The sequence below is a fragment of the Myotis myotis genome, unplaced genomic scaffold (assembly GCF_014108235.1).
Source record: "Myotis myotis isolate mMyoMyo1 unplaced genomic scaffold, mMyoMyo1.p scaffold_m19_p_3, whole genome shotgun sequence".
Lineage (NCBI taxonomy): Eukaryota > Metazoa > Chordata > Mammalia > Chiroptera > Vespertilionidae > Myotis > Myotis myotis.
In genome coordinates this window covers 186,764,975-186,788,090 of record NW_023416335.1, presented here as the reverse complement: position 1 = coordinate 186,788,090, position 23,116 = coordinate 186,764,975, and the positions used below count along the sequence as shown (strand labels likewise).

Here is a 23,116-nt window from a genome sequence, read left to right as displayed (position 1 = left end):
TGAGTCCCCAGGCTGATCCTCTATCCACTGAGCCAAACCAGTTAGGGCTCAAGTGGGATTCTTTTAAGAGCCTGAAGAAAGCATCTCCTTTCCATAAATTCTGAAATTAGAGAAATGACTTTTACTCGGAGAAGGCACTGTAGTATTAAATAAAACATAAAAATAATGACAGACTTTATTTAATATACATTATCACCCTGGGGTCTCAAAAAAGCCTATGAATTATTGTATTCTTCTCAATGACTGAAGTTCAAAGATACAAAGTGGTTTTCTCAAGGTCACAGAGCCACATACACAGTCGAAGTGAGACTAAAACACAAACTTTCCCAGCAGTCCTCTGACTCAGGCTCTGCTCCCACTCCTTCCTCTATCATAGTCTTCCAAAACTTCCAATATCTTTTACAAAGTTTTCTTGCATAACATCACTGTTTCCTTCAGACTTGAAAGAGAAAGTATGGAAGTCTTTCCAACTTGGGCCAATAAATGATTCCACAATAAAAAATATGGCTGAGCTATATCTAAATCTTTCAATAATAATCCAGTCTTGGGGAGATGAATGTAGAGTTTTAAGAGGATATTACCAAAAAACAGAGATGATCTATAAATTACAGGAGTTTATAATACTAAGTCTGACCTTTAGTGAATTAATTAGAACCCTCACAAATTTTCTTTCTGAAGAAGTTCCATTCTTTGGTCATGAGTCCCCAGAGCTACAAAGAACAGGATTGGCTGAGGAGAAGACAGGAAAAAACACCTTGCAGTTTTGGAAAGACATAAACTGAAAAGGAATACTGAAATTCACTACCATAAAGATGAAAATAAGCATACAAAAAATAACATAAAATTAAAGTGCTATTGAATGCCATCAAGCAGCAAAATGTACATAAAGATGTTAAAACTTGCCTGGCTGGCATGGCTCAGTGGTTGAGCATTGACCTATGAACCAGGAGGTCACGGTTCTATTCCCGGTCAGAGCACATGCCCGGGTTTGGGGCCCAATCTGGTCGGGACACATGCCTGGATTTGGAGTCCAATCCCCAGTGTGGAGCGTGCAGGAGGCAGTGTATCAATGATTGTCTCTCATCATTGATGTTTCTCTCTCTTTCTCCCTTCCCCTTCCTCTCTGAAATCAATAAAAATATATATATATTTTTAAAAAGATGTTAAAACCTATGCGGTCAGTGTTAACCAATTAATGGGAAGAAAACTTCAAGTATAATAATTGAAAAATTAATACAATATTGAACAAAATATAGTTGGTGAAAATTTATTTGTTAGCATTTACCAAATTACTATATAACAGTGTGGAATTTCACTGTTTTATACAAGAAAGAGGAAAGGAAGAGAGAGAAATAATCAAGTGAGTCAAATGATTTGGAACTTTAAAAAAATATTGCCGAAAGAGATGGATTATGAATGAGGAGAAAAGAGAACTGGATAAGGGGGCTGAAGAGCAACCAACAGGAGGTCGAAGTTGCTATTTGGAGATGGTGATTGGCAGCTGTTAAGAATTTCCACAGAGTGTGGCTAAGAAGAAACAAGCTTGTGTGCCGGGGGGACCTCAGCTGGATATCAGGAAGAATTGCTGACTGTAAATGTCAAGAGCTCTGGTTTTCAGGATCAAAGGGAGGCTTCTGGGATGTGCCTGTCCTTGGAGTATTTTTCAGCCTCAAGCAAGAGACTGTTTGGGTGGTTTTCTGCAGGCCTGTGGATAGACTGGATGGCCTGCTCAGACTCCGCAGGTCTCATGTTGCTGAGAGGTGTGTCAAACACAGCTGCCTTCACAGTGTCCTTGCCAGCTGCTGACTCCCAGCTCAGGGTCTGAAGGAACAACTAAGTCTTTCACTCTCTGTCCTCCCTTGGACCAGTCCTTAGGAGTATACTGTGGTTTTCAGCCCTTGAGCACTTAGGTGCTCTCCTTCTGAGCCAAGGGCCTCCGGGGAACAATGGAGCATCTGTGTGTTGACAGTAACAGCCTGTGAGCCAGAGACACTTGGCCAAGCTCTCCCTCCCACAAGGCTGGATTGCACACCTCACCTGCAATAATCCGTGCTTAGTCAGCACTAGCCTGCCCCAGGGCCAAGTGCCCCGCTCCTCCTACCCCTTCCCCAACCTGTTACCTGATTTGAGTCTGAGCAGTTTGGCCACATTTATACTAATCCTCACGCAGGATGGTCTCTACTTACCTCCTATCCCACCCACGGAGTGGCTCATAGCCTGACACCAAACAGTAGGCACCAAAGGGTGAGGCACCTACTGCTTAGCTGGGCAGCTGGGTATTTACAAAAGGTTTGCAAAGAGATGCCAGTCTTTTCCTATAACATCATTGCCTTTTATTTATTATGCAGTTGTTGATTTACATGGGGCGTTGGGAACACAAAACAAGCAAAGAGTTCTACATGGTCTGTTTCTGCTGAGTTCAGAACCTTGGGAACACCATTTGACTTCTGGCAAAAAGACAGTTCCACAAAGGTGTGTAAAACCCTTTTGTTCTTGGGCCCAGGAGCACAGGTGCTTATGAGGAAAGTAGAGTTTCAACCCTTATAGAGAAGAAACTATGTTGTGTGTAGGTCATGTGCAGTGTCCAAGTTCAATATTAAATGACAAATCAGGGCAATTTCCTTTGAGCCATGTCTCTTCATGCTAGTGTCACAGTATGTATTCCTCTTAAAGCCTCCACCCAGTGGTATCATAGTGGTACTACAGCGTTTGGGTCTACATGGTATGAATGCATAAGAGAAAATTGCATGGGTAGTGAGAGAATATAGGCAAATTAAAAGAAAGGACAAGGAGAATAAATGAGATTTTAGGGAAAAAAATAGAGGTGTGTGTGTGTGTGTGTGTGTGTGTGTGTGTGTGTGTGTGTGTATAGGGCCTGGTGATTTTGTTGTTTAGTGTCCCTGAGGTTTGAGTTGCCCCTCTTCATTCAGCATGAAGTAGATGCTTGTTGGTATGCGGAAGTATTGGGGAAAAATTAGAGTTCCACCTTTTGAGTCTTTTCTTCTGAGTCATGATTTTCACTCTGAAAAATGCCAAGACATGATATTTAGATTTGGAGTCCACCCCTGGAAGTCCTAAATCTACCTGCAGTTTTTGTCTTATGAACTCTTTCTATGGAATTTGTTTCCTATTGATATTTTACACAGAATGGTGAAACACAGAATTCAGCTCTTTTGAATAGGCAAGACCTTTCCCAAAACGCTTTTGCAGTTCTATCTCCACGACTCTCTCCTAAAAAGCATCCAAACTCTGTCTACTGTGTCCTCATATGCCTTTGCTCTTAATCAAATCCAGTGGAGCCCCAAGAGTTTTTATTCAATAGGAATAATAGAGACATAGAAAGGAAGAACATTCAACTTGCCTTCCCTGTAGCCTCACACTTACCAGCCTTTTCCCTTTTAGGAATCCATCACAAAAGTTTTGCACGCGCTCTATTGAAACTTCTGTCACGTGAAGTGTATCCCACTCCTCATCTAGAGTCCGGTAAATTGCCAAAGCGGGCAGTTCAGATTTCTTTAGTTTGAAAAATGATATCACCTTCCCATTTTCTTTCACACCACTGTCCACCAGAATAAAAAGTATCTGCAGTTGGAGAAGTTTGAAAGAGAAAGATTTATCTGAGGCCCTGAGGAGAAAGAGGTACCTTGTAATGGTAGCAGTTTATTCTGATTGAATTTATGGTTTGTGCCACACAATTTAAATCTCAATGGACTCAGAATGGCTTTGTTCTTGCTTTGAATTGCTTACGTATTTTACCCCTTTTGACCATATTGATTCAATTTTAAGAACACAGACTTGGAAGATACTTCAGTGATTAACTTTAGTGATTAACTAAGTAGAGCCTAATGGTTAAAAATGGAGAATAAATTTTAAATTTTGCTCCTGGTACTTTTTAGCTGTGTGACTCAGAGCACATTACTCGGCCTCTCTGAGACTCAGTGCTCTCATGGGCAAAGTGGGCTTTTGTTGGGGGAGACTAAATGAGAGGATGCATTTAGTATTTCCAGTACAGTTTTTGGCATACAGCAAGTGCTTGACAAATGTTAACTATTTTTTTTATGATAAAAATCAAACCCTCTACCAAAAGTAGAAGTCTTCTTTATAATATTTTGGTTAGAGGATTATCTGTATTCAATAACACTGAAAACTTACAGTGTTATAGAAACAACCACCAGAAGTCAGCTTTAATCATCAGACAGTTCTTACCATTGAACAGGTCATGTAGTTCAATATAGTAACCTTGAAGGTGTTGAAGTTTTCCTTTTAAGTGATATTAAATAGAATCGCACAGAGTAGGGAAGAGAAATAAATAAATATTTATTATCCATTAGGCACCAGGTACTGGACATTCATTAAGCACCAAGTACATGAAAGGTGTTCGATATGAGAAATAAGTCCCGAGGTCTAAAAATGTAAGGGATCATGGCAAGGAGAAAAATATTGTAATACATAGGTGATTTTTATTTTCACTTCTCAATGTAGAAAAAAAAAAAACAATAGACTTTACCACTAATGGAAGATATAATTATACAGGTCTTAAATAGTACAAAATATAACATCTTTAATTTTAAATCAGAGTAATGTGATTTTTTATGTCCCAGTTAATATTTTATCTCTTAACCATACTAGTTTTCCTTATTTATCTCTTTTCCCTAACCCTGTCTTCCCTTTTCTACTGGCCTGGTGCTGAGTTTTCAAAAGGATGTCTCCCAAAGCAGACTTACCTTCCCCTGGAAGAGCTTAGCTGCCTTGTGGTATCTGTGCAAGCTTTCTTCATACTCTGGGGAGGCCTTGTCCATCATCAGGAGAAGATGAATCTGAACCATGCTATTAAATAGGCCAATCACAGTCTGGCAAATTGAAATGCATTATAGTAGAATGAAAGAGAGAGGGAGAAAGCAAAAACCATTAGTGGCCACTCAGGGACTAGGCGAACTACAACATAAATGAGAGCTGTTCATCCATAACACAAATGGTAACTAGTCTCTAAGATGGCTGTCAGTGAGGTTCACCCTCTGGTTCTCATGCAACTGTGCTGATCCCTTTCCCCTACACTGAGTAAGGCTGAGTGGAGTAACCAAGGGCATATTGCAGAAATGATGGAGTGTGACTTCCAATGTTGTCATAAAAGACATCATGGTTTCTGCCTTGCTCTCGCTTATATTACTCACTCTGGGGAAAACCAGCCCCAATGTTGGAGAGATCCACAGGGCAAGGGACTAAGGCCTCCTATTAACAGCCAGCACTGATTTGCCAGTCTTGTGATCGAACCATCTTGGAAGCAGACCCTCCAGCCCCAGTCACACCTTCAGATGACATTGCCTCCCTGATCAATGATTGTAACTGCGTAAGACACCCAGATCAAAAGCAGAACGATCCTACCTAGTTGCTCCCTCTCAGTCTAGCCACTCCCAGACTGATCCACAGAAACTGTGTGTAATAAATTTTTACTGGTTTAAGCTGCCAAGTTTTGGGATAATCTATTATGTATCAATAGACAGCAGATATACCATGTACTATACTAGTCACTTTGACTACATATTAGTAGTGCATTCTTTGAGTGCCTATTATTTGCTGTGCACTGTTTTCAGGTTTCTACATAACAACTTATTTAATACTCTAAGTCCCAGTTTCATAAATGAGAAAATTGAAGCAAAAACTCAACCAAAGTCACATAAATGGTGGACTTGGATTAATGCCAAGCCGTCTGACTCCAGGGTCTGTGCTCTTAACCATCAGGATGTACTGCCTTATACAAAGTTGATTACAAAGCCCCAATCTGACAGTTCAACCCTCAGTGTGATTGAATCAGTCTACTTTGGGTCAGCAATACAATGAGCTTTTCAGGAGATCAGAGGTGTTGGCCCCTTTTTGCTGACTCACCGGGAAGCTGTCAGTGATGAAGGGGTGGGATAGCCCTGAGCCAGAGTGAGGAAAGGAGGGGGTGAAACCAGGGCACTGCTTCCCTTCATTTCACTTTCCTGAAATAGTGCTACAGGTGTCTTTATTTTAAATGAATCCCATTCCTTTCCACCTCTTCCTTTAAAATACAGAAAACATTGCTGTAAAACCAGCACGTACACAGGAAGAGAGAGTATGGGGGTTAATGAACCATTGGGCAGAGTCCCAGGACAGTGGGACGGGGAGCAACTAGGTAGGATTTTTCTGGAAGCTGTACATTGCTCCATATTCTCTAGCTCTCTTGGCCAACATGTTGACAAAGGAGGCCCAATGAGTTCTTTTCCCCAAATTTCTTCCTATAGTTTAAAACCAGTTCTTAGATTTTAAATTGGAGAGACTTGGTGTTAAAGAATTGTCTTTCATTTGATTAGATTCTGCTACTTAAATTTAGAGCATGCATCTATCCTCCTAGAGCATACATAGAGGATGATTCTTGGGAAGAGTCAAGAAATCAAAACTAAGGAGTTAAAAGGTACCGTTGTCTTAGCAGAAAGGATTGGACATATCAGAAGTGATTAGTTTAATTCTAATAGACACAGCCTGGTTTTTCGCCTTGAAGCCAAGGATTGCGTATGTGCATTAAAAGTGCATGGCAGGCCAGACACGTGGCTGTGAGTTTCTGTCCAGTTGCTACTGATGCAAACCTTTCACTGGAAACAACTAAGAAATAGCTATGTAGTGTGGGCAAGTCTCTAAGTGAGCAAAGTACTGCTTTTGAGAAATGAAGACGTTACAATAAAAGTTAAACTTGCTTCTCTAAAGAAATTCTTATTTAATTTCTTCTTGATGTGGATTGCCTTCACTACTAATGTGAAACTTAAAAAAAAGGGTATTATTCTCTACGATAAGAGATGGACTGGGCATAAAAACTCAGGAAGGCTATCTTTGCCCCTGCCTTAGTTAGCCTGCAGAACTCCAAGACCCTGAGCCCATAAACTCAGAGACCATAAAATCAAATTTTCTGGTTCCACATGCCCTCTTGGAATCTCTGTAGACACAATGGTGAGAACGACGATGGTCGAGAAAAACGCCCTTTTAATTATTGCTGCCAACACACCCTGGGTGCACGTGTTTGAAATCTTAGCAAACGTGGAAATGGAGTCACCACTCCATGGAGACAAACATGGTGTGAGAGGCGGGCAGGAATTTAGTCAACAGGAAAAGGGGTGTTTTCCACTGAAGGCTGTGTGGGGCAATGGAAAAAACACAGGAATCAGTCAGACACAGACAGACCAGTCAAGAGAAAAGCAGGGGCAAGTGCAGAGGGCTGTCTCTGAAGCTCAAATTGCTAGGCATATGGCTTTGAGGAAATTACTTCACTTTTCTGAACTCCCATTTCCTGCCCTGTAAAATGGAAATAGACAATGTGAACAAATGCATCATGAATTAAAGTTTCTGCCTTTAACTATGCCTTTTCTACTTACTATGTGATCTTGAATAAGTCAGTTGGATCTTGAATGTTCTGCTCTATAAAATGGGCATAATAATTCCCTCTCTTCTACCTCAAAAAATCAATGTAAGGATCAAATGAGAATATGGTGGGAAAGGGCATTGTAAATTCTAAAAATCATGACATGCACATATAATACTGTGATTAGAGAATGCACAGCAATTCTAAGCTGATGCAGATCACTAGAAATTAATACTCCATCACTCCATGATCTCTGTAGGGGAAAATAAAAGTCAGGTCATATAAAGTAATTCTATAAGCTGTAGAGTGTTAGAAGGCCAGAAGATTATCAGGACAGGTTGACCAACACCTCTACCCAGGCTACATACAGCATGCAACACTATGAGAAAACAAACCTAGAAAGAAAGCTGAGCCATCATGAGGATCTAGGTACCCTCAAACCCATGAGCTTCTGGGTTGATGCAGGTGGTGCCAGAACTGGAACTGTTAATTACTGGCCCACCAGGAGATAGGCACAAAAAAAGGGAAGAAATGCATAAAAACGTTTATAGAAATTTTATATAACTGTGGCACCCAAATATGTGACCAATAGGCTTTATTTTAAAAGTGTTTTGCTGCCCTGACCAGTTTGGCTCAGTAGATAGAGAATCAGCCTCCGGACTCAAGGGTCCCAGGCTCGATTCCGGTCAAGGGCATGTACTTTGGTTGCGGGCACATACCCAGTGGGGAGTGTGCAGGAGGCAACTGATCGATGTTTCTCTCTCATCGATGTTTCCAACTCTCTATCCCTCTCCCTTCCTCTCTGTAAAAAATCAATAAAATATATTTTTTTATAAAAGGTTTTTGCCTATTAATTTATTTTATTACATTTTATGAAAGTATTGGCTCCTGATGCAGTAGGGGGAAAAATAGACCTTCAACACAGATTGCAATCTTGTTTAGGGAGTGTAGTCTAGATAGAGTGTTGCTGGGATCAGAGTTGCCTTCGTGGAACATTCTCAGGCAGCAAAACTCAGAGGTTTTTGAATCAGTCACCTTAACTTTGCACTGTGGCTTTCTTCCTTCTTAATCATGTGATAGGGCATTTAACTTTTCTGCTTCTTTCTTTCTTGAAAAGGGTCAAGTCTCTCAACCTGAAAGGTGTAGTAAGGATGACAACATAAACAACTAGGTGTTCAATTGATTGCAGCTATTATTGGTCAAAGGATCAGAAACCTGAAAGAAAAGATCTCTGCTATGAAGACAAGTCCACCCCCCTCTCTACCTCCCCCCCCCCCCCCACACACACACAGGGACCTTAGGACTATTGTTTACCGCAGGATTGTACTCTGTCACAAAGTGGAGACTGTTGATCTCAATAAAACGGCTTAATCTGGTGTCATCAATGTTTTCAATGTCTTCACTCTCTAAATTCAGTTGTTCATTATCCACCTGCATAACACAGAAATAATAATTGTCACTGTTCTCTTTATTTGTTCATTGACAAATGTTTCTGGAATATCTACCACGTGACAGGGACTGACTACAGCTCCAAAACCAGAAAGGTAAATAGGAGATGTTCCCTGCCCTGAAGAACACCCTGTCCTGTGGGATACAAAGTGAACAGACATGTCCCACAGGAGGTAGCAAGTGTCATCACAGGGGAATCACAGGCCCATGTGTCATCTGAGGAAGAGCAGAAATGCTTTCAGGAAGAAATAGCTCCATTGGAAGGCATCCATAAATGTGACATATAGAATATCTTATCATTCAGTTCAAAATGTTAACATTTCTGTTCTTATTTCTTCTCTAAACTTCTGTTTATTTAGAAGTGTATTTTATAATTTGAAAGTAAGATTTTCTGGTTATTTACTTGTTATTAATTTCCAGCTTAATTTTTACATTTTATATCTTTTGTCAACTTCTCTATATATTATATATGTGTTTAAAATTGTGTATATTCTACAGTTTTGGGGTGTACTATTCTGTATATGCACCTGTGGTCACATGGTTAATTGTATAGTTCAAGTTATCTCTATTCTTATTGATTTTTTAAAACCAGTTTATTCTATTAGAGAGAAATGTTAAAATCTTCCACTATGATTATAGATTTAACCATTTTTCTTACAATTCTGCCAGTTATTCTGTCTGTATATTCTCAGGTGATGCATTAGATTAATGCAAATTTAGAATTCTTAAAATTTCTGGGTAAGTTGAAACTTTATCATTATGAAGGTCATTCTTTATCTCTAAGGATGCTTGTCTCAATGGCTACTTTGTCTAATATTAATATACTTATTCCAGCTTTCTTTTGGAAATGTTTGCATGGTATATTTCTATCCTCTTTATATTTTACTTATATTACTGTGTCATTATGTTAAAAATAATGTATCCCTTATAAAAAGCACAGTTATATTTTAAAATACAGTCTATATTTAATTGGATTCTTTTTGTAATGTAATTGCTATATTTAATTAAATATTCATTTCCCATTGGCTCTCCCAGTTCCAAATTCATTTGATTTATTTCTTGCCTATTTTGAACTGGTTGAGTGCTTTGTATTATTCCTTCTTTCCCTTTATGGGTTTGGAAATTGCACAGGCTTTAATTATTCTTTTAGGGATTACCAGCTTGCATTCTACAATATGCTTTCTTTACTTACCTGAACCTAATATTAATTAGAAATTTTACCCTCTTCTTGGGCAATGTACAGTAGAACATTTTAGCACAGTTTGTCTCTTTCCAACTCCACTCCAGTTGTGTTTTAATTCTAAATCTCACAAGACATTATCATTATCCTATATAATAAAAGGGTAATATGCAAATCAACTGGTCACTATGACATGCAGTGACCACAAGGGGGCAGACGCTCAATGCAGGACCACAAGCTGGGCTGATGGCTGGTGAGCGCAGCAGCATCCACAGCAGCACTAAGGAAGTCTGACTGCAGCTTAGGCCCACTCCCGGGGGGCGGGCCTAAGCCACAGTCAAATATCCCCCAAGGGCTTCCAGGCTGCTAAAGGGCACAGGCTGGGCTGAGGGGGCCGCCCCTCCCCCTCCCCCAGTGCATGAATATTGTGCACCAGGCCTGTAGTTGTTATATAGTCAACATACATTTACATTCATGCATATATTTACATAATGTTTCTTTTCATTTCTTCCTGCACTTTTGAGCTTTGCTTCTATTTGGAATTTTTTCTCTTAACCTAGAACACATTTTGATATTTCCTTTAGCATGAAACAGTTCTGTTGGTTGACATAGTCTCTCAGTTTTGGTTGTTTCAAATATCTTTAATTAACCTTTGTTTTTGAAGGCTATTTTAGCTGGGTGTAGAATTCTAAGTTGACAATTTTCCTTCAGTTTTTTGCAAGATATAGTTCTTTATATTCTGCATCCCACTCTTTCTTTTGAGAAGTCATCTGTGAACCTTAATATTACTTCTTTGAGATTACTTTGAGGTTAATTTCTTTTCTCTGATTTAAGATCTTTCTTTTTTTCTTTGAGAATCAGCCATTTTATGATATGGCTAAGAGAAGATTAGCCATACCATATATAATATATGTATGTCTGCAAGTGTATGTATATTTTTATATTTATATTTGATAATCTTAATCTAATTTCAGGAATTGAGGTAACTTGAATCTGTGCTGCACCCCTTGGTTCATTGTTATCTTTAGGGTATTGTTCTTTAGCATCTAAGTGGAGCAAAGGGTATTTTACTAGATCTACCTCCTACTTCTTCTTCTGAGCTCTGGACTTCAGCATTTACTTTTAGGGCTCTTTGAGGGTCTCAAAAATCCTAATAAAGCTCTAAGTCTCTCGGCTGCTTCCTCTAGAACTTGCAAAAGCCTCCCAGATGAAAAGCACCCCAAATACATGATTTACCTCTTGAGTTTCCAGCAGTTCTCAACCTGTGGGTCGCGAACAATGAAAATACATCCTGCATATCAGATATTTACATTACAATTCATAACAGTAGCAAAATTACAGTTATGAAGTAGCAACGAAAATAATTTTATGGTTGGGGGTCACCACAACATGAGGAACTGTATTAAAGGGTTGCGGCATTAGGAAGGTTGAGAACCACTGCTTCTTGATAATTCTTTAAAGCCCTTATTTTCTGGCCCAGCTTTTTAAAAAATTGCCTTTGGTGGAAGAGATTGTCTAGTTACTGGATCTATTATCCCAGATTTGGTGGAGGGATTGTCTTGTTACCTGATCTAGTATCCCAGATTTACATGTTTGAACTGCCTTTCCACCATACTCAGATATATTAAAAGATGGAGCTTTCTATGGCCAATCATTGTTCCCAGATTTTCTCATTCATCTCCCCCAGTCTATTCATGCACATAAAAACACAAGGTAATGTTTCCATCACCCATAGCAACTATGTCTACAAATAAAAATAATCAGGGCTAGGTCCTGAACAATTCTGTTTCCTAAAACAATTTGGGCCACTTTTGAGATCTTTGGGCTATCAACCCTTGGAATCTCTTTTATCTCTTTCCCTTACATCTATTATCTTATGTAGGTTCTACCCAATCAGATCTTGCCAAGGATCAGAATCATTCTTTACCTCAAATTATGTTCTCCCAATCTATCCAGCAAAGCCAAAGGTAAGTATTATTTTAGTTTATAAATGAGGGAATTCAAGCAAAGGTAAATTAAAGTCACTGAGCAGTAGAGTCCAAGTTTGTTCTTTATTGTCATCCCTATGATGACTCTATTGTTTGTTTTTTAACTTCTTTTGTTCAAGCTGGCTTCCCATTGAGTTAGTTAAAAGCAATATGGACCTCCAAAAAGCTCAATGCACTCTTTATGATCAATTTTATGAATTCTTGGAATATCTGGTCATTCTTTTATAATCTATTTGTTTGCAAATTATTTGTTGAACGTCTTGTATATGTTAGGCACTGAGGCACAGACATGCTGACATTCACTCAAATAGCAATTTAATCACTTAATTCATGAAGGGTGTAAGAGATCTTTCCTTCCTATCTTTGCAACGTTTTTTTTTTTTTTTCCAGTTTCTTCGTATTTTATTTACTTTTTATTCTATTTATTTAGACTAAAAAGGTCCAAAACCAGTTTAAACACTGTTTTTTAATCACTTTAATTTACTGATTTTGGGCGGGGACTGTTTTCACAACTTCAGTTTATCAACTGAATGCTGAGGTGCAGAAAAAAAAATCATCAAAACCACAGGATATTTTAATTGCTTTAAAATCCATAAAGTTCCGAGTAGAAAGCTCGGGGCAGAAATATACAAGCAAGAGAAAAAGTCTTCTTAGGTGGAGTCCTTGCCCACCCTACTACCATTCCCATCCCCAAGTCAGTAAGAGTGAGGAGAGAAATAAAATGAGCTCATTGATCTTTGCTGCTTAAGGCTGGGTTTGCCAGCTGGCATGTCTTTCCTACTTACGTGTTTGCTAATTACAAACATCAAAATCATCATCATTATTATAATCAGGGCCTTTTTAATACTTAATATGTTTAAATACTTCCTTATTATTTTTCTAGGAACTTGGAGATCTGGTGCCTGCACTTCAGCTGACACGGCTGTGCTCTGGGCCAGGAGCCCCTCCCTCCAGCACTCTCTTCCAGGCAGTCCCTCGCATTTCCCAGAACAGGGAAAACAGGAAGCGTCACTTACATTAGGCATTTCTGGACTTCAGGAGCGCAGTATATTGGAGGTAGAAGATATTAAATGATAACATTCTCTAAGAAGCCCAGAGCTTTACTAAAAACCACCCTCCTGAAGTCTATCCAGTTTGTAGCACTCCTTTTACGGAAACATGCCTGATTATTTCATTATTTCTTAAACTAATAAACTCTGGAGCATTCATGTGTAGGGGTCTTGGAAAGAACATTTGAACAGGAAATCTCCCTTCTGTAAAGGAAATTATTTGCATAATGTTCTGGAAAGAAAAATCTGACCCTGGAACTAAGAGTTGAGAAAAAAAACAAAAACCCTTTTATGTATTTTTCCAGTTTTTGGAAAGAATTTTACTGGAGATATCATATTATTTTTTTCTCTCCAAGTAAAGAGACACCAGAAGAAAAATAGAAACAGTAAACCAGAAGGATTACCACCTTAAAATATAATATTGAGTTTTCCCTAAGAGTATTTGAAATGAATTATTTTATGTTTTAGATACTGCTTATACTAGTATCATACCAATAGATTTAATCATTCCTTTTCTGTTGATTAGTATTTCAGCAATATTCCCTTCAATTGTCATGCATTTCTCTAGTTAACAACCCAGTTTTTCATAAAATGTATTAAAGTCATCTTAGTTTTTACACCACAATTATAATATTAAATATCTTGCATCGCACTGAGAAGTCACTTGTTAAACAAATGCCCTCATGTCTTGGTTTCTTTTTATAAGCTGCTTAGCTTACATTATGTTGAATACATATATTCTTTGGAAAAACATTTAATCATTTGGCATATATTACTTCTTGCATTCATTATCACTTTATTTTTATGTAGTCCTCCTTCTGATTATTTGGCAAGGTGCATTTCTTATAAGTATCCAACAAATAACTGTAAAGGGAATAACAGAATGCCTCTACTGTGTTTCCATTACTATCCCAGTGGAGCAAAGTTAGGCTAATATGTTTTTTAAAAATAGAAGTGATTGAGAAAACCCAAAGCAGATTAAATGTTCAAATATTATCTGAAATTCCGTCTTAGTACCAAGACTATGTCTCTGTGAGGACAACAATAAGTTCTGCTGGAGTGAAGGGGAAAATAAGACATTTGGGGGGCTAGCTATCTGAATCTGTGCCGGTAACCTGCCTTCTGACATACACCCACGCTTGCTGATAGATAGACGTACACTCTTGCTTGCCGATAAACTCCATTCTTATCAAACTCTATTCTTATCCGTGATGCCTGTCCTGCCCTGCAGAACCTGTTTCCCAGAATACTCCCATTGTACAGAGACCATACACCATGAACCATATACAGTCCCCAAAGGGGCCGGTGCCAGTGCTGGCAAGTCTCTGGTTGTGACCTCACTTCCCCATTCCCAACTCATGGGGAAGCCTGATCCATATTTTGGGGACAAAGGAACTAAGAGTATAAAGGGAAAGCTTCGTCCCTATCCATCACTCAGGATTTGGAGACTGACTCCCCTGAGTCATGGCACTAGTGCAATCTGCAATAAAGGCAACTTTTCTGAATATTCTCTGAGTGTCCGGCAGATTAATTCTCCTGCGCTGCCTGGCAGCTTATCTGTGTGGAGGCCCTGCAGTCACACTCACACAAGGCAAGCTGCCATACATCACCCACAGGCTATCCATACAGGACTTGTTATTGTCCCATTTTACATAATTTTTTTTCTGATGATATTTATCTAATCAGCTTGCATTATTTCTGGAAAGTGATGCATTCCATGAATATAGATAGCATTTGCTGGTCTCTCATTTTTATGCACTAATATTTCAAGCATCTGGTAATGTGAACCATTATAGTCCTATCATGTCTTCATTTATTACTGTTTTAATTTACCTCTACATATATTCTTGCAGTTGAAAATAATATAGGTCTAAATTCTGAAATTTTATTGACAAAATATGTAATGTCTAGATTAAATCTTGAGAAATAATCCTGGGGTTTGATAAGTAGTGCCAGTGGGATAGAGAAATGTTTTAGGAGAAAGTGGTTACAAAAGCAGGCTTTTGAATGAGGTGAATCTAGGAGTAAAAACAACGGTGTTTGCCCTAGCCGGTTTTGCTCAGTGGATAGAGCGTTGCCCTGCCGGCTTCAATTTCCATCGAGGGCACATGTCCAGGTTGCAGCTCAATCTGCAGTGGGGGCAGTACAAGAGGCAGCTGATCAATGATTCTCTCTAGTCATTGATGTTTCAATCTCTCTCTCTTTCACCCTTCTTCTCTGAAATCAATAAAAATAAACAAAAAAAGCAAAGATTTTTTTTTCAGGAATAAGTGCTTTAGAAAGTCGCTGTAGTATGGTACAGAAGGTGTGCTTTGATGACAGCAACACAGAGTATGAATCAGATATATGTCGTGTTATAGTTGTGAGACTTTGGACAACTGAATCAACCTCATGGAACTTTAGTTTCCTTATTGATAATGCAAGGATAACAGTAATTACTTATTTAATTTTTGTGAGAATTAAATGGTAGAACAACGGAAAACATCTCGCATAGTGCCTATCGTAAATTAGGCACTGAAACAAACAAACAAACAAAATGTAAATCTAAGATAAAAGTAGGTACCAGAAAATTTGCAGCATTTCATGTTTCCCAATGTAAAGTAGATTAATTTTGGTTGATTCCCCCACCCCCCCCCCCCTCTCTCTGGTATCTCAAACTCCTGAATAATAATTCTACTGAAATATGGACTCAACTTTGAAAGAATAAACTGAGGGGAAAAAAATGTTTATCTAAAAGCTGGCATGGCACAAGTTGAACCTCTCCCAGACCCGCAAATGGAGCAGGGTAAGGACCAGTGTGTTTGCTTTTGGTATGGCACAAAGTAATCCTGTTCCCAGAGGTCTCAAGAGTTCATTCCGAGCAGGTCTGTCGCTAGTGATAAACAAAAAACATGCTAAATAGAGGGAACAGCTCTGGGAAGTCATCATCAGGACTGTATAAGGAATGAATTGTAAGCAGAGTTAATGCACCCATTAGAGGCTGTAAAGCCTGTAGAGACTGACGTGGGAAGTAACAGCACTTGTTTTTCTTCCCCACGTGTGCATCTTGGTAGCACTGACTTTAAAATCAGGCCTTCGTAAGATCTAAAAACAGCAAACCGGCAAGGAAGTACTTTATGAAGCTGTCTTTGATTAGAATTTTCCAATTGAAGGGTTACTATGAACGGTTCAACAAGAACACGAAAGGCATTAACCTAACCTTCCATCTCTTTCTTACCAAAGCTTTTCACAAAGGAGCTTGGTTTAATCCTTTTTTCATGATGGTGAAAATGCAAACCTACAACTGCTGTCCAGGTGGGGAGAGGGCTGCTGAAGGTACTCATGCACCCAGAGACATACTTTGGGAGGTGAGTTCGTTCCTCAAACTCTTTGTGTCTTCTGGATACTAGAAGTCATGGTTTCTGACCTTGAGTAATGGGGGAAAAGATGAGACAGACACAGAAATATATGACCAGCATTACAAAGCAGTAAATGAAAATAGAGATATGCAAATAGGAAGGGATAGTTAGGCCAATTTGGAGATTCCAGGGAGGCTTTCTGAAGGATAAGATGCCTGACTGATTCACTGGAATGTGAAAAAGAGTTAGCTGGGTTAGGCTAAGTGAAAGTGGGTATTAGGGGGCAGTAGCCTCCTAGGCAGAGGAATAGTCATGTGAAACAATGAACTTGGATTATTATACTATTTACTAGTGGCCCAGGGCATGAAATTCATGCACATTAAAAGGGAATTCATTAGAGAAAATATTTTGATATTGCTATTTGCCCTTTCTCTATAATAGAAGTGTCAGAGATGAAAGAAAATTGATAAAATGTATATGAAAACCTTCCTCCTGTCAGAGTCTGGGGCATGCCACAGGACCCAGAGTCAAGTCCCTGTCCACCCGCGTGCACTTTGAAATCGCGTGAGGCCCAGACCTGGCTGGCCCCACTCCTGTCAAGTCCAGCTGGGTCGGGGGGAGGGGCGCAGCTGCAGGTCCCCCAGCCTGGTGCTGGCCAGGGGGTGCAGGCTCAGGTCCCCCATCAAGCCCCGCCGAGTGTGGGGGTGCTCAGCCTCAGGTCCCCTGTTAAGCCCTGCCAGTTGGGGGGCACAGCCTCAGGTCCCCCGGTCTAGTGCTGGGGTTGGGGGGGTGGGGCCTCAGGTCCCCTGCCCCTGCCCAGCAACACGCAACCTCAGGTCCCTGCTGATCGCTCGTTATGGGAGCCCCACCTCCTCTGTGGGCACAGCCATCTTGTGATGGGGTGATGGAGTGAAGGTCAATTTGCATATTATCTCTCTATTATATAAGATAGTTGGGTGTTGAGAGGGTACAGCCCAAGGTAGGAATGTGCTAGAAAAGGGAATAGAGAAGCAGCTAGTGGCCATATCATAAAAGATGAGATGTTTAAATGTCTTGATTTTTACCTTGTAAGAAATGGGAAATATTAAAAAGTTTTAAAGAAAGGAGTGTCATGGTCAAGTTTCCATTTTAAATTCATCATGGTGATACCAATCTAGAAATTACTTATGAAGTACTAAAAGGGAGATCAATTAAGAAGCTATGGAATTGTCTGTGCCAAAGGTGCTGAAAATCTAAAAAAGAAGAAAGAAGTGGAAATAGGGAAAAAGAATATAGGCTCAGTAAGAGAGGAGACCCAATTTGAAAAAAATTAGAGATCAAATGAACATAGCCATTCAATAAAAAAGTTTTAGAGGGAAGACCATGATTCAGCAGGTGCATATGATAAAGTCAGTTTTGAACACATTGAGACTGTAGTGCTTATGAGGGACTTCTACCAGCAAGCATTTGAATTACAACGGAGGTCCAGGCTGGAGATAAAACATTCCAAATCCTCAGCAAACACTTAATAGTCTAACATGAGAAAGAATTATATTACCTAAGGATTGCACATTCATTCACACACATATTTATTTACTTAATGAACACTTAATGAGCACCTGATACACGGCAGGCACTCTTTCAGGCTCTGGTTGAAGTAGTGCCCCACAAAGCTTGGATTCCATAACCAACCTAGATTGGGAAGAACATTGTGTCAGGCAGTAGTATGGATGCAGGAAGAGAAAGCCTTACGGAGACTAAGGAAAGAAGAGGAGGACCAGGAGAAGCAGGATCCTAGAAGTTAAGGAAAGAGAGATTCAAGAGAAAAGTGGTCAACATGTCACACTGGCAGAGATGTTCAGGACAATAAGACCTAAAAAGCGTTCATTGGATTTGGAAATATGGAAACGTGCTGACGGAAGCAGTTTTAATGGAGTGCGGGGTATAAACTAGACATCAGTGTATTTAAGAGCTTAAAGAAAGTTGGAGATAGTGAATATAAACTGCATGTAAGGAGAGGTTTGGATGAGAAGCAAAAGAAATAGATAGGATGGAGGTGGGAAGGGGAAGGACATCTTGAAACTATCTTTTGCCCAATTCCTCATTTCCAGTGGGCTCTGGTCATCTTTGATACTCTGCCAATAATACAAACTCAGCAACTAACCACAGCATCAGAAACCCCTATTTCTGAATAGGCCCTCACTATTCCTAGGTACCTTAACGTTAAGCTTGGCCTCCTTTGCCTTCCATCATTTTGACATCTCATCCTTGCAAGCCCTGCCTTTTCTTCACTTTAAATGTGATTTCTTGACTACAGACCCTTCGTACCTGATCTGTTTTGCCAGCCTAACAAAATTTCTCTCCACTCTTATCTTTTTGCCTGGCACTCCATCCTACCCACATACCAAAATAACATTGCTGAAATGCATTCCTGTTCATGTTACTCCCCTGATCGAACGGCCTTGGTGCCTTTTCTGTGCCAACCAAATGAACTGGAAACACGTCAAGCTAGTATTCAAATTCCTCCACAATATGATTCTAATCAAGCTTCTCTGTCTTATATTCATTTCCCCAAAACATGTACCCTGAGATCCAGTCAAATTGGCCTGATCATTGTTTTCTAAGTTACATTTTTGTTCCCACTTTAGCCATGAATTCTCTTCCACCTTGTCCAAATTTTACCTATGTGTTAAATCCCCATTAAGTTTTCTTTTTTTATAATTTTTTGATCAGAATATCTATACTGCTTTTATCCTTTGAACCCTTATAATATTTTATCTATATGATGCTCTTTGTATTATAGATACTTGTGAATTATGTTTACAATCTCTACTATATTTTAAGTTCTATGAGAGAAGAGAATACAGTTAATGGGCTTTCATTGTTAATATCTTGCATAAGACATGCAGTAGTTGTTTAATATATTTTTACAAATGTAAGTTAACTCCCCAAAATATAAAAGTATACATTTTAGAGCTCAAAATGATCTTAGAGGTGACATGATTGAACCGTTTTATCTTATAGAAATGAAAGAATTTGGGCTAAGAAATGTTAAGTGATCTGCCTGAGTCACATGACTGGTCAGCAACAACTCTCACCTCCTGACTCTCAGTCCAGACCTCTTTCCATTTCACGACAGCATCTGTTTGGGAAGCTTGAGTTGAGCCATCATCCTTGTCACCATTGTCCCTGACATCATCATTAGTGTTAAAGACATAAACATCTTTCTAGTCTCACAAGTTTGTGAGTTCACAACCTGAGGTATTAGTAAGTAAAAACCGGGAGAAGGCTTGAGCTGCCCACCCAACTTACCAGACGAAAGAGAGCAATGGTGTTCTCAGTGATGTTGTAGTGAGCCAGAACCTCAGAATCAGTGCTGATTCCAAATGATACGTCTTGGAATTTTTGCACCACACCATGGAATACGGGCACTGCTGGTATTTCTAAATCCTAAAAGCAAGGAGAAATGACAGAGGTCATTTTGGAGGAGAGAGACATGGAAACAGAACATGGAATTGAAATGTGCTCATCGAACTAGAAATCAGAGACTTGACTTAGAGTCTGAGCTGTGTGGGTTAATTGATAGCTACAAAATTGTGGCTAAGCCAGGGACTCCTGCCTGGTCTTACCATAGAACTTGCAGTTTATTAGGAGCTGAGAGGGGCCTCAAAATCACAGGGCCCTGCACAAGTGGACGGCATTGTCACTGATATACCTGAGAAGGCAAATGTTTTAGGAACAATTGGTGGAAGCAAAAAGAAATGCAAAAATAAGAAAGTGCTATGAGCCCTAACCAGTTTGGCTCAGTGGATAGAGCATTGGTCTGCGGACTGAAGGGTCCCAGGTTCAATTCCAGTCAAAGGCAGCTGATCGATGTTTCTAACTCTCTATCCCTCTCCTTTCCTCTCTGTAAAAAAATCAATAAAATATATTTCTTTAAAAAAAGAAAGTGTTATGAAAAGGGCCAAAAATAAAAAATATAGAAGCTTAAAATTTTGTTAACAAAGGTCAGTGCAGGGTGTAAAAGAATAGTCCTCCTTCTACTGTGTGCAAGCCCGAGGTATTGCCCATGAAAGATACTGTTTATGCGTTGCTCCAACCCAGGATCCCAGGCCTGCAGGAGGGGGCAGGGAAGCCACTTGAGTCGAGTCCAGTCTTACTATAGCAAGCTGACACCATTTTCCCTGCTGTCACAGGAACGTTGTCCACAACAGCTCCAAGTAATAAACAGTGAACATATTCTTCCCTGATATCTCTCTCGCCTGACGGAGATGTGCAAAGAGGAAAGAAAATGGCTCGCCTTGCATCCGGGGTCAAGCAGAGGGGGCTGGCACCCTGCTCATCTGAAAGGATGTGTGGAGTTCATTGAGGCTGTGAACAATTGTTAATCTAGACTTCCCCTTAAAATGCAATTGCTCACAGATCAAATGACGGCACCTGGTGGCTGCCTAAGTTATTGCACACTCCTCCAGTTCCACTTTTTTGCCCCTCCCTGCCTTTCCCAGGGTGGCTGCTTTTGCCTACAGCTCAGAGCTCTCATCACTGAAAAATGTGCTCCCTTCTTATCATCGCCCCACGCCCCCCTCACTCCCATACATCTCCTCACAGCTATTTCCAGCTGTGTACACAGAATCCACAGGGTGATGATGAGTTGGAATTAATGAGTGGAAACTGACAACAAGGTCTGCAATGAGAGAGCAGGGGACTTGATCAGCTGTGAGAATCACCAGATGTTACCTCCAGAGAAAGATAAAAATACTGGAACGATGGTCTCTCATTTATGGCTGCTTTCATTAGCCAGGCAGCCAATCTGAAAGACCGAGGCTAACACCTTCGATGTATTACATGTCATCCTTCTTCAACATTTCAGAGCAAACAAAGATATAGAAGGAGGAGGAACTACCTTGTTTGGTAAGGAGTTAGACGAAAGTCACTATTGACTCGTGCATTGCCTGGATGGTAGAAGTTGGGTTTACTCTGCCCCTGACTCAGCAATCAGATACTGACTTAGGTTTCAAAGCACCCATAGATGAGAAGACCCGGAGCCTCCTTCGCAGTCTCAGAAGTTTTGGGAAAGACATAATTCAGAGACTGGACATGCCTAAAAATGGAGAGTTCTTGAATGAAAATGCTGAAAGCAAACTCTGAGCCCCATTGGCTTCTAAGGTAGTGCCACCTGGCCAGCCGGTGGCGGTCATGGCTCCTTTGAGGCCCAGCATTCCTGCTTCTTGGGGGGCGTAACAAGCAGGGTATCTGACAAACCTGGAAGAAGCCTATGACAGCCACCTCAGCAGCAGCAATGAATTCCATGGCAGCTGGGACACCCGTGAGCCGCACAGGTTCCTGGGGAGCACTGGAGCCATCTAGACACACACAGAGGGAAGCAGAAGGTGTTAGGGTGATGGCACCCTTAGAGAAGCAGCATCTCTAAATAATAGGGGCATCTACCCTATTTCTCTCCACACTCAGGCAAGGAGCGCTAGGGGTGCAATGCTTATTTCAAAGCTTCATTTTTTTAGCCAACATATGGAGGGTGACCCCACCTTGTGGCCACTCTCTGAAGGATAATGCCAGACTTCTCTCTTCTCCACCAGGCAACACAGCCATTTCCTGGGGGAATATTCTAGGTTTAGAGGAAAAGTACTCAGAGTACGACCCTGTTCCCTTTCCTTCTCCTAACAACACTTTCGCCCTCTGGTCACCCAAGTGCCGTTTGCTTTTCTTTGTTTACCTGAGGATTCTTGAATTTCTGCAGCAACATCTGGGGACAGCTTGCACGTGAAGAGAAATAACAGAAACAGGCACCTGGGTGGTGTCGCTTCCATTCTTCTTCTGCTCCTGATCCAACCCCTGGACTTTGTGTTTTGGGACACGGACTCAGGGCAGCCTACTCTGTACTTCATGGGCTGTGGTGTTCTTAGAGCTTTGGGAACCTTGCAGCTGGCTCTAGGGGGACCTTCAACTTCTGAGATAACAGACCGAGGTTAGTGACAGGGCCTCCGCACAAAACCAACCAGAAGAAAGTCAATTCATTTAAATAAGAAAACAATGTTCTATGCCAGGTATTGACCTAAGCTCTAGGGATACAAAGGTAACTATGATGTGATCTAGCCTCTCCCAGCTTAGATTGTTAATGTGAGAAATGGACAAATAAACATCATTTAAATATAAAATGAAAAGTGAAAAAGAAAGAGGAACTCATAGAGCACTGTGAGAGGTCAGACGAAGGATGTTTAGGACAGTGGTGGGGTTAGCGAAGGTTTTGTTCCCTGCAGGGGATGCCCAACCAGAGGCCTGAGTAAGTAATTTTGCCAGACAACAAAGATGGAACCTGAGTTTCATGTAATGAGACAAAGCCCAGCGATGCAAATGTAACATGAGAGAGAATTATTAGTGATTGAGTATTCCAAAGGGAAGGAAATGATCATTACGGGCAGAAAGGTATGCTGGGACCAGCTCACAGAGGGGTTTATGAACGAAGCCTAGGAGCTTCAATTTTATTTTGCAGGTGATGAGAATCCATGGAAAGATCTTAAACAGGAGAGAAACAGTGTCTGATTGGGGCCAAGATGACTGTGGAACTCCAAGAGACCCCATAGGCAGTGGGAGACATAGATCTCAAGATCAGAAAAAAAACTGTCATATGATAATACCATAAAATAAAACAAATTGTGATTTTCTTCTGTTCTTATTTTGAAGGTTCATTGCCCATTGCAGGAACAGGGCACCCAAACTGTTCCCAGGCATGTAAAAGTCTCCTC

The 23,116-nt window shown here is 40.3% G+C and overlaps 1 protein-coding gene across 2 annotated transcripts; it reads right to left on the bottom strand.

Annotated features, from left to right (window-relative positions):
* Positions 1–2,318: 2,318 nt before the first annotated feature.
* Positions 2,319–23,060, bottom strand: ERP27 (endoplasmic reticulum protein 27). 2 transcript variants are annotated; one of them, XM_036298442.1, is made up of 7 exons: positions 22,087–23,060; positions 21,618–21,718; positions 19,668–19,805; positions 8,687–8,803; positions 4,725–4,850; positions 3,385–3,582; positions 2,319–3,022 (listed from the first exon to the last, which is right to left on the bottom strand). In XM_036298442.1, exons 1-7 carry the CDS (start codon positions 22,256–22,258, stop codon positions 2,975–2,977), a joined length of 900 nt encoding a protein of 299 aa, XP_036154335.1. In that variant the 5' UTR covers positions 22,259–23,060; the 3' UTR covers positions 2,319–2,974. The 2 variants fall into 2 exon arrangements, with proteins under 2 accessions (XP_036154335.1, XP_036154333.1); XM_036298440.1 differs by having other exon boundaries at positions 2,319–3,582.
* Positions 23,061–23,116: the final 56 nt, after the last annotated feature.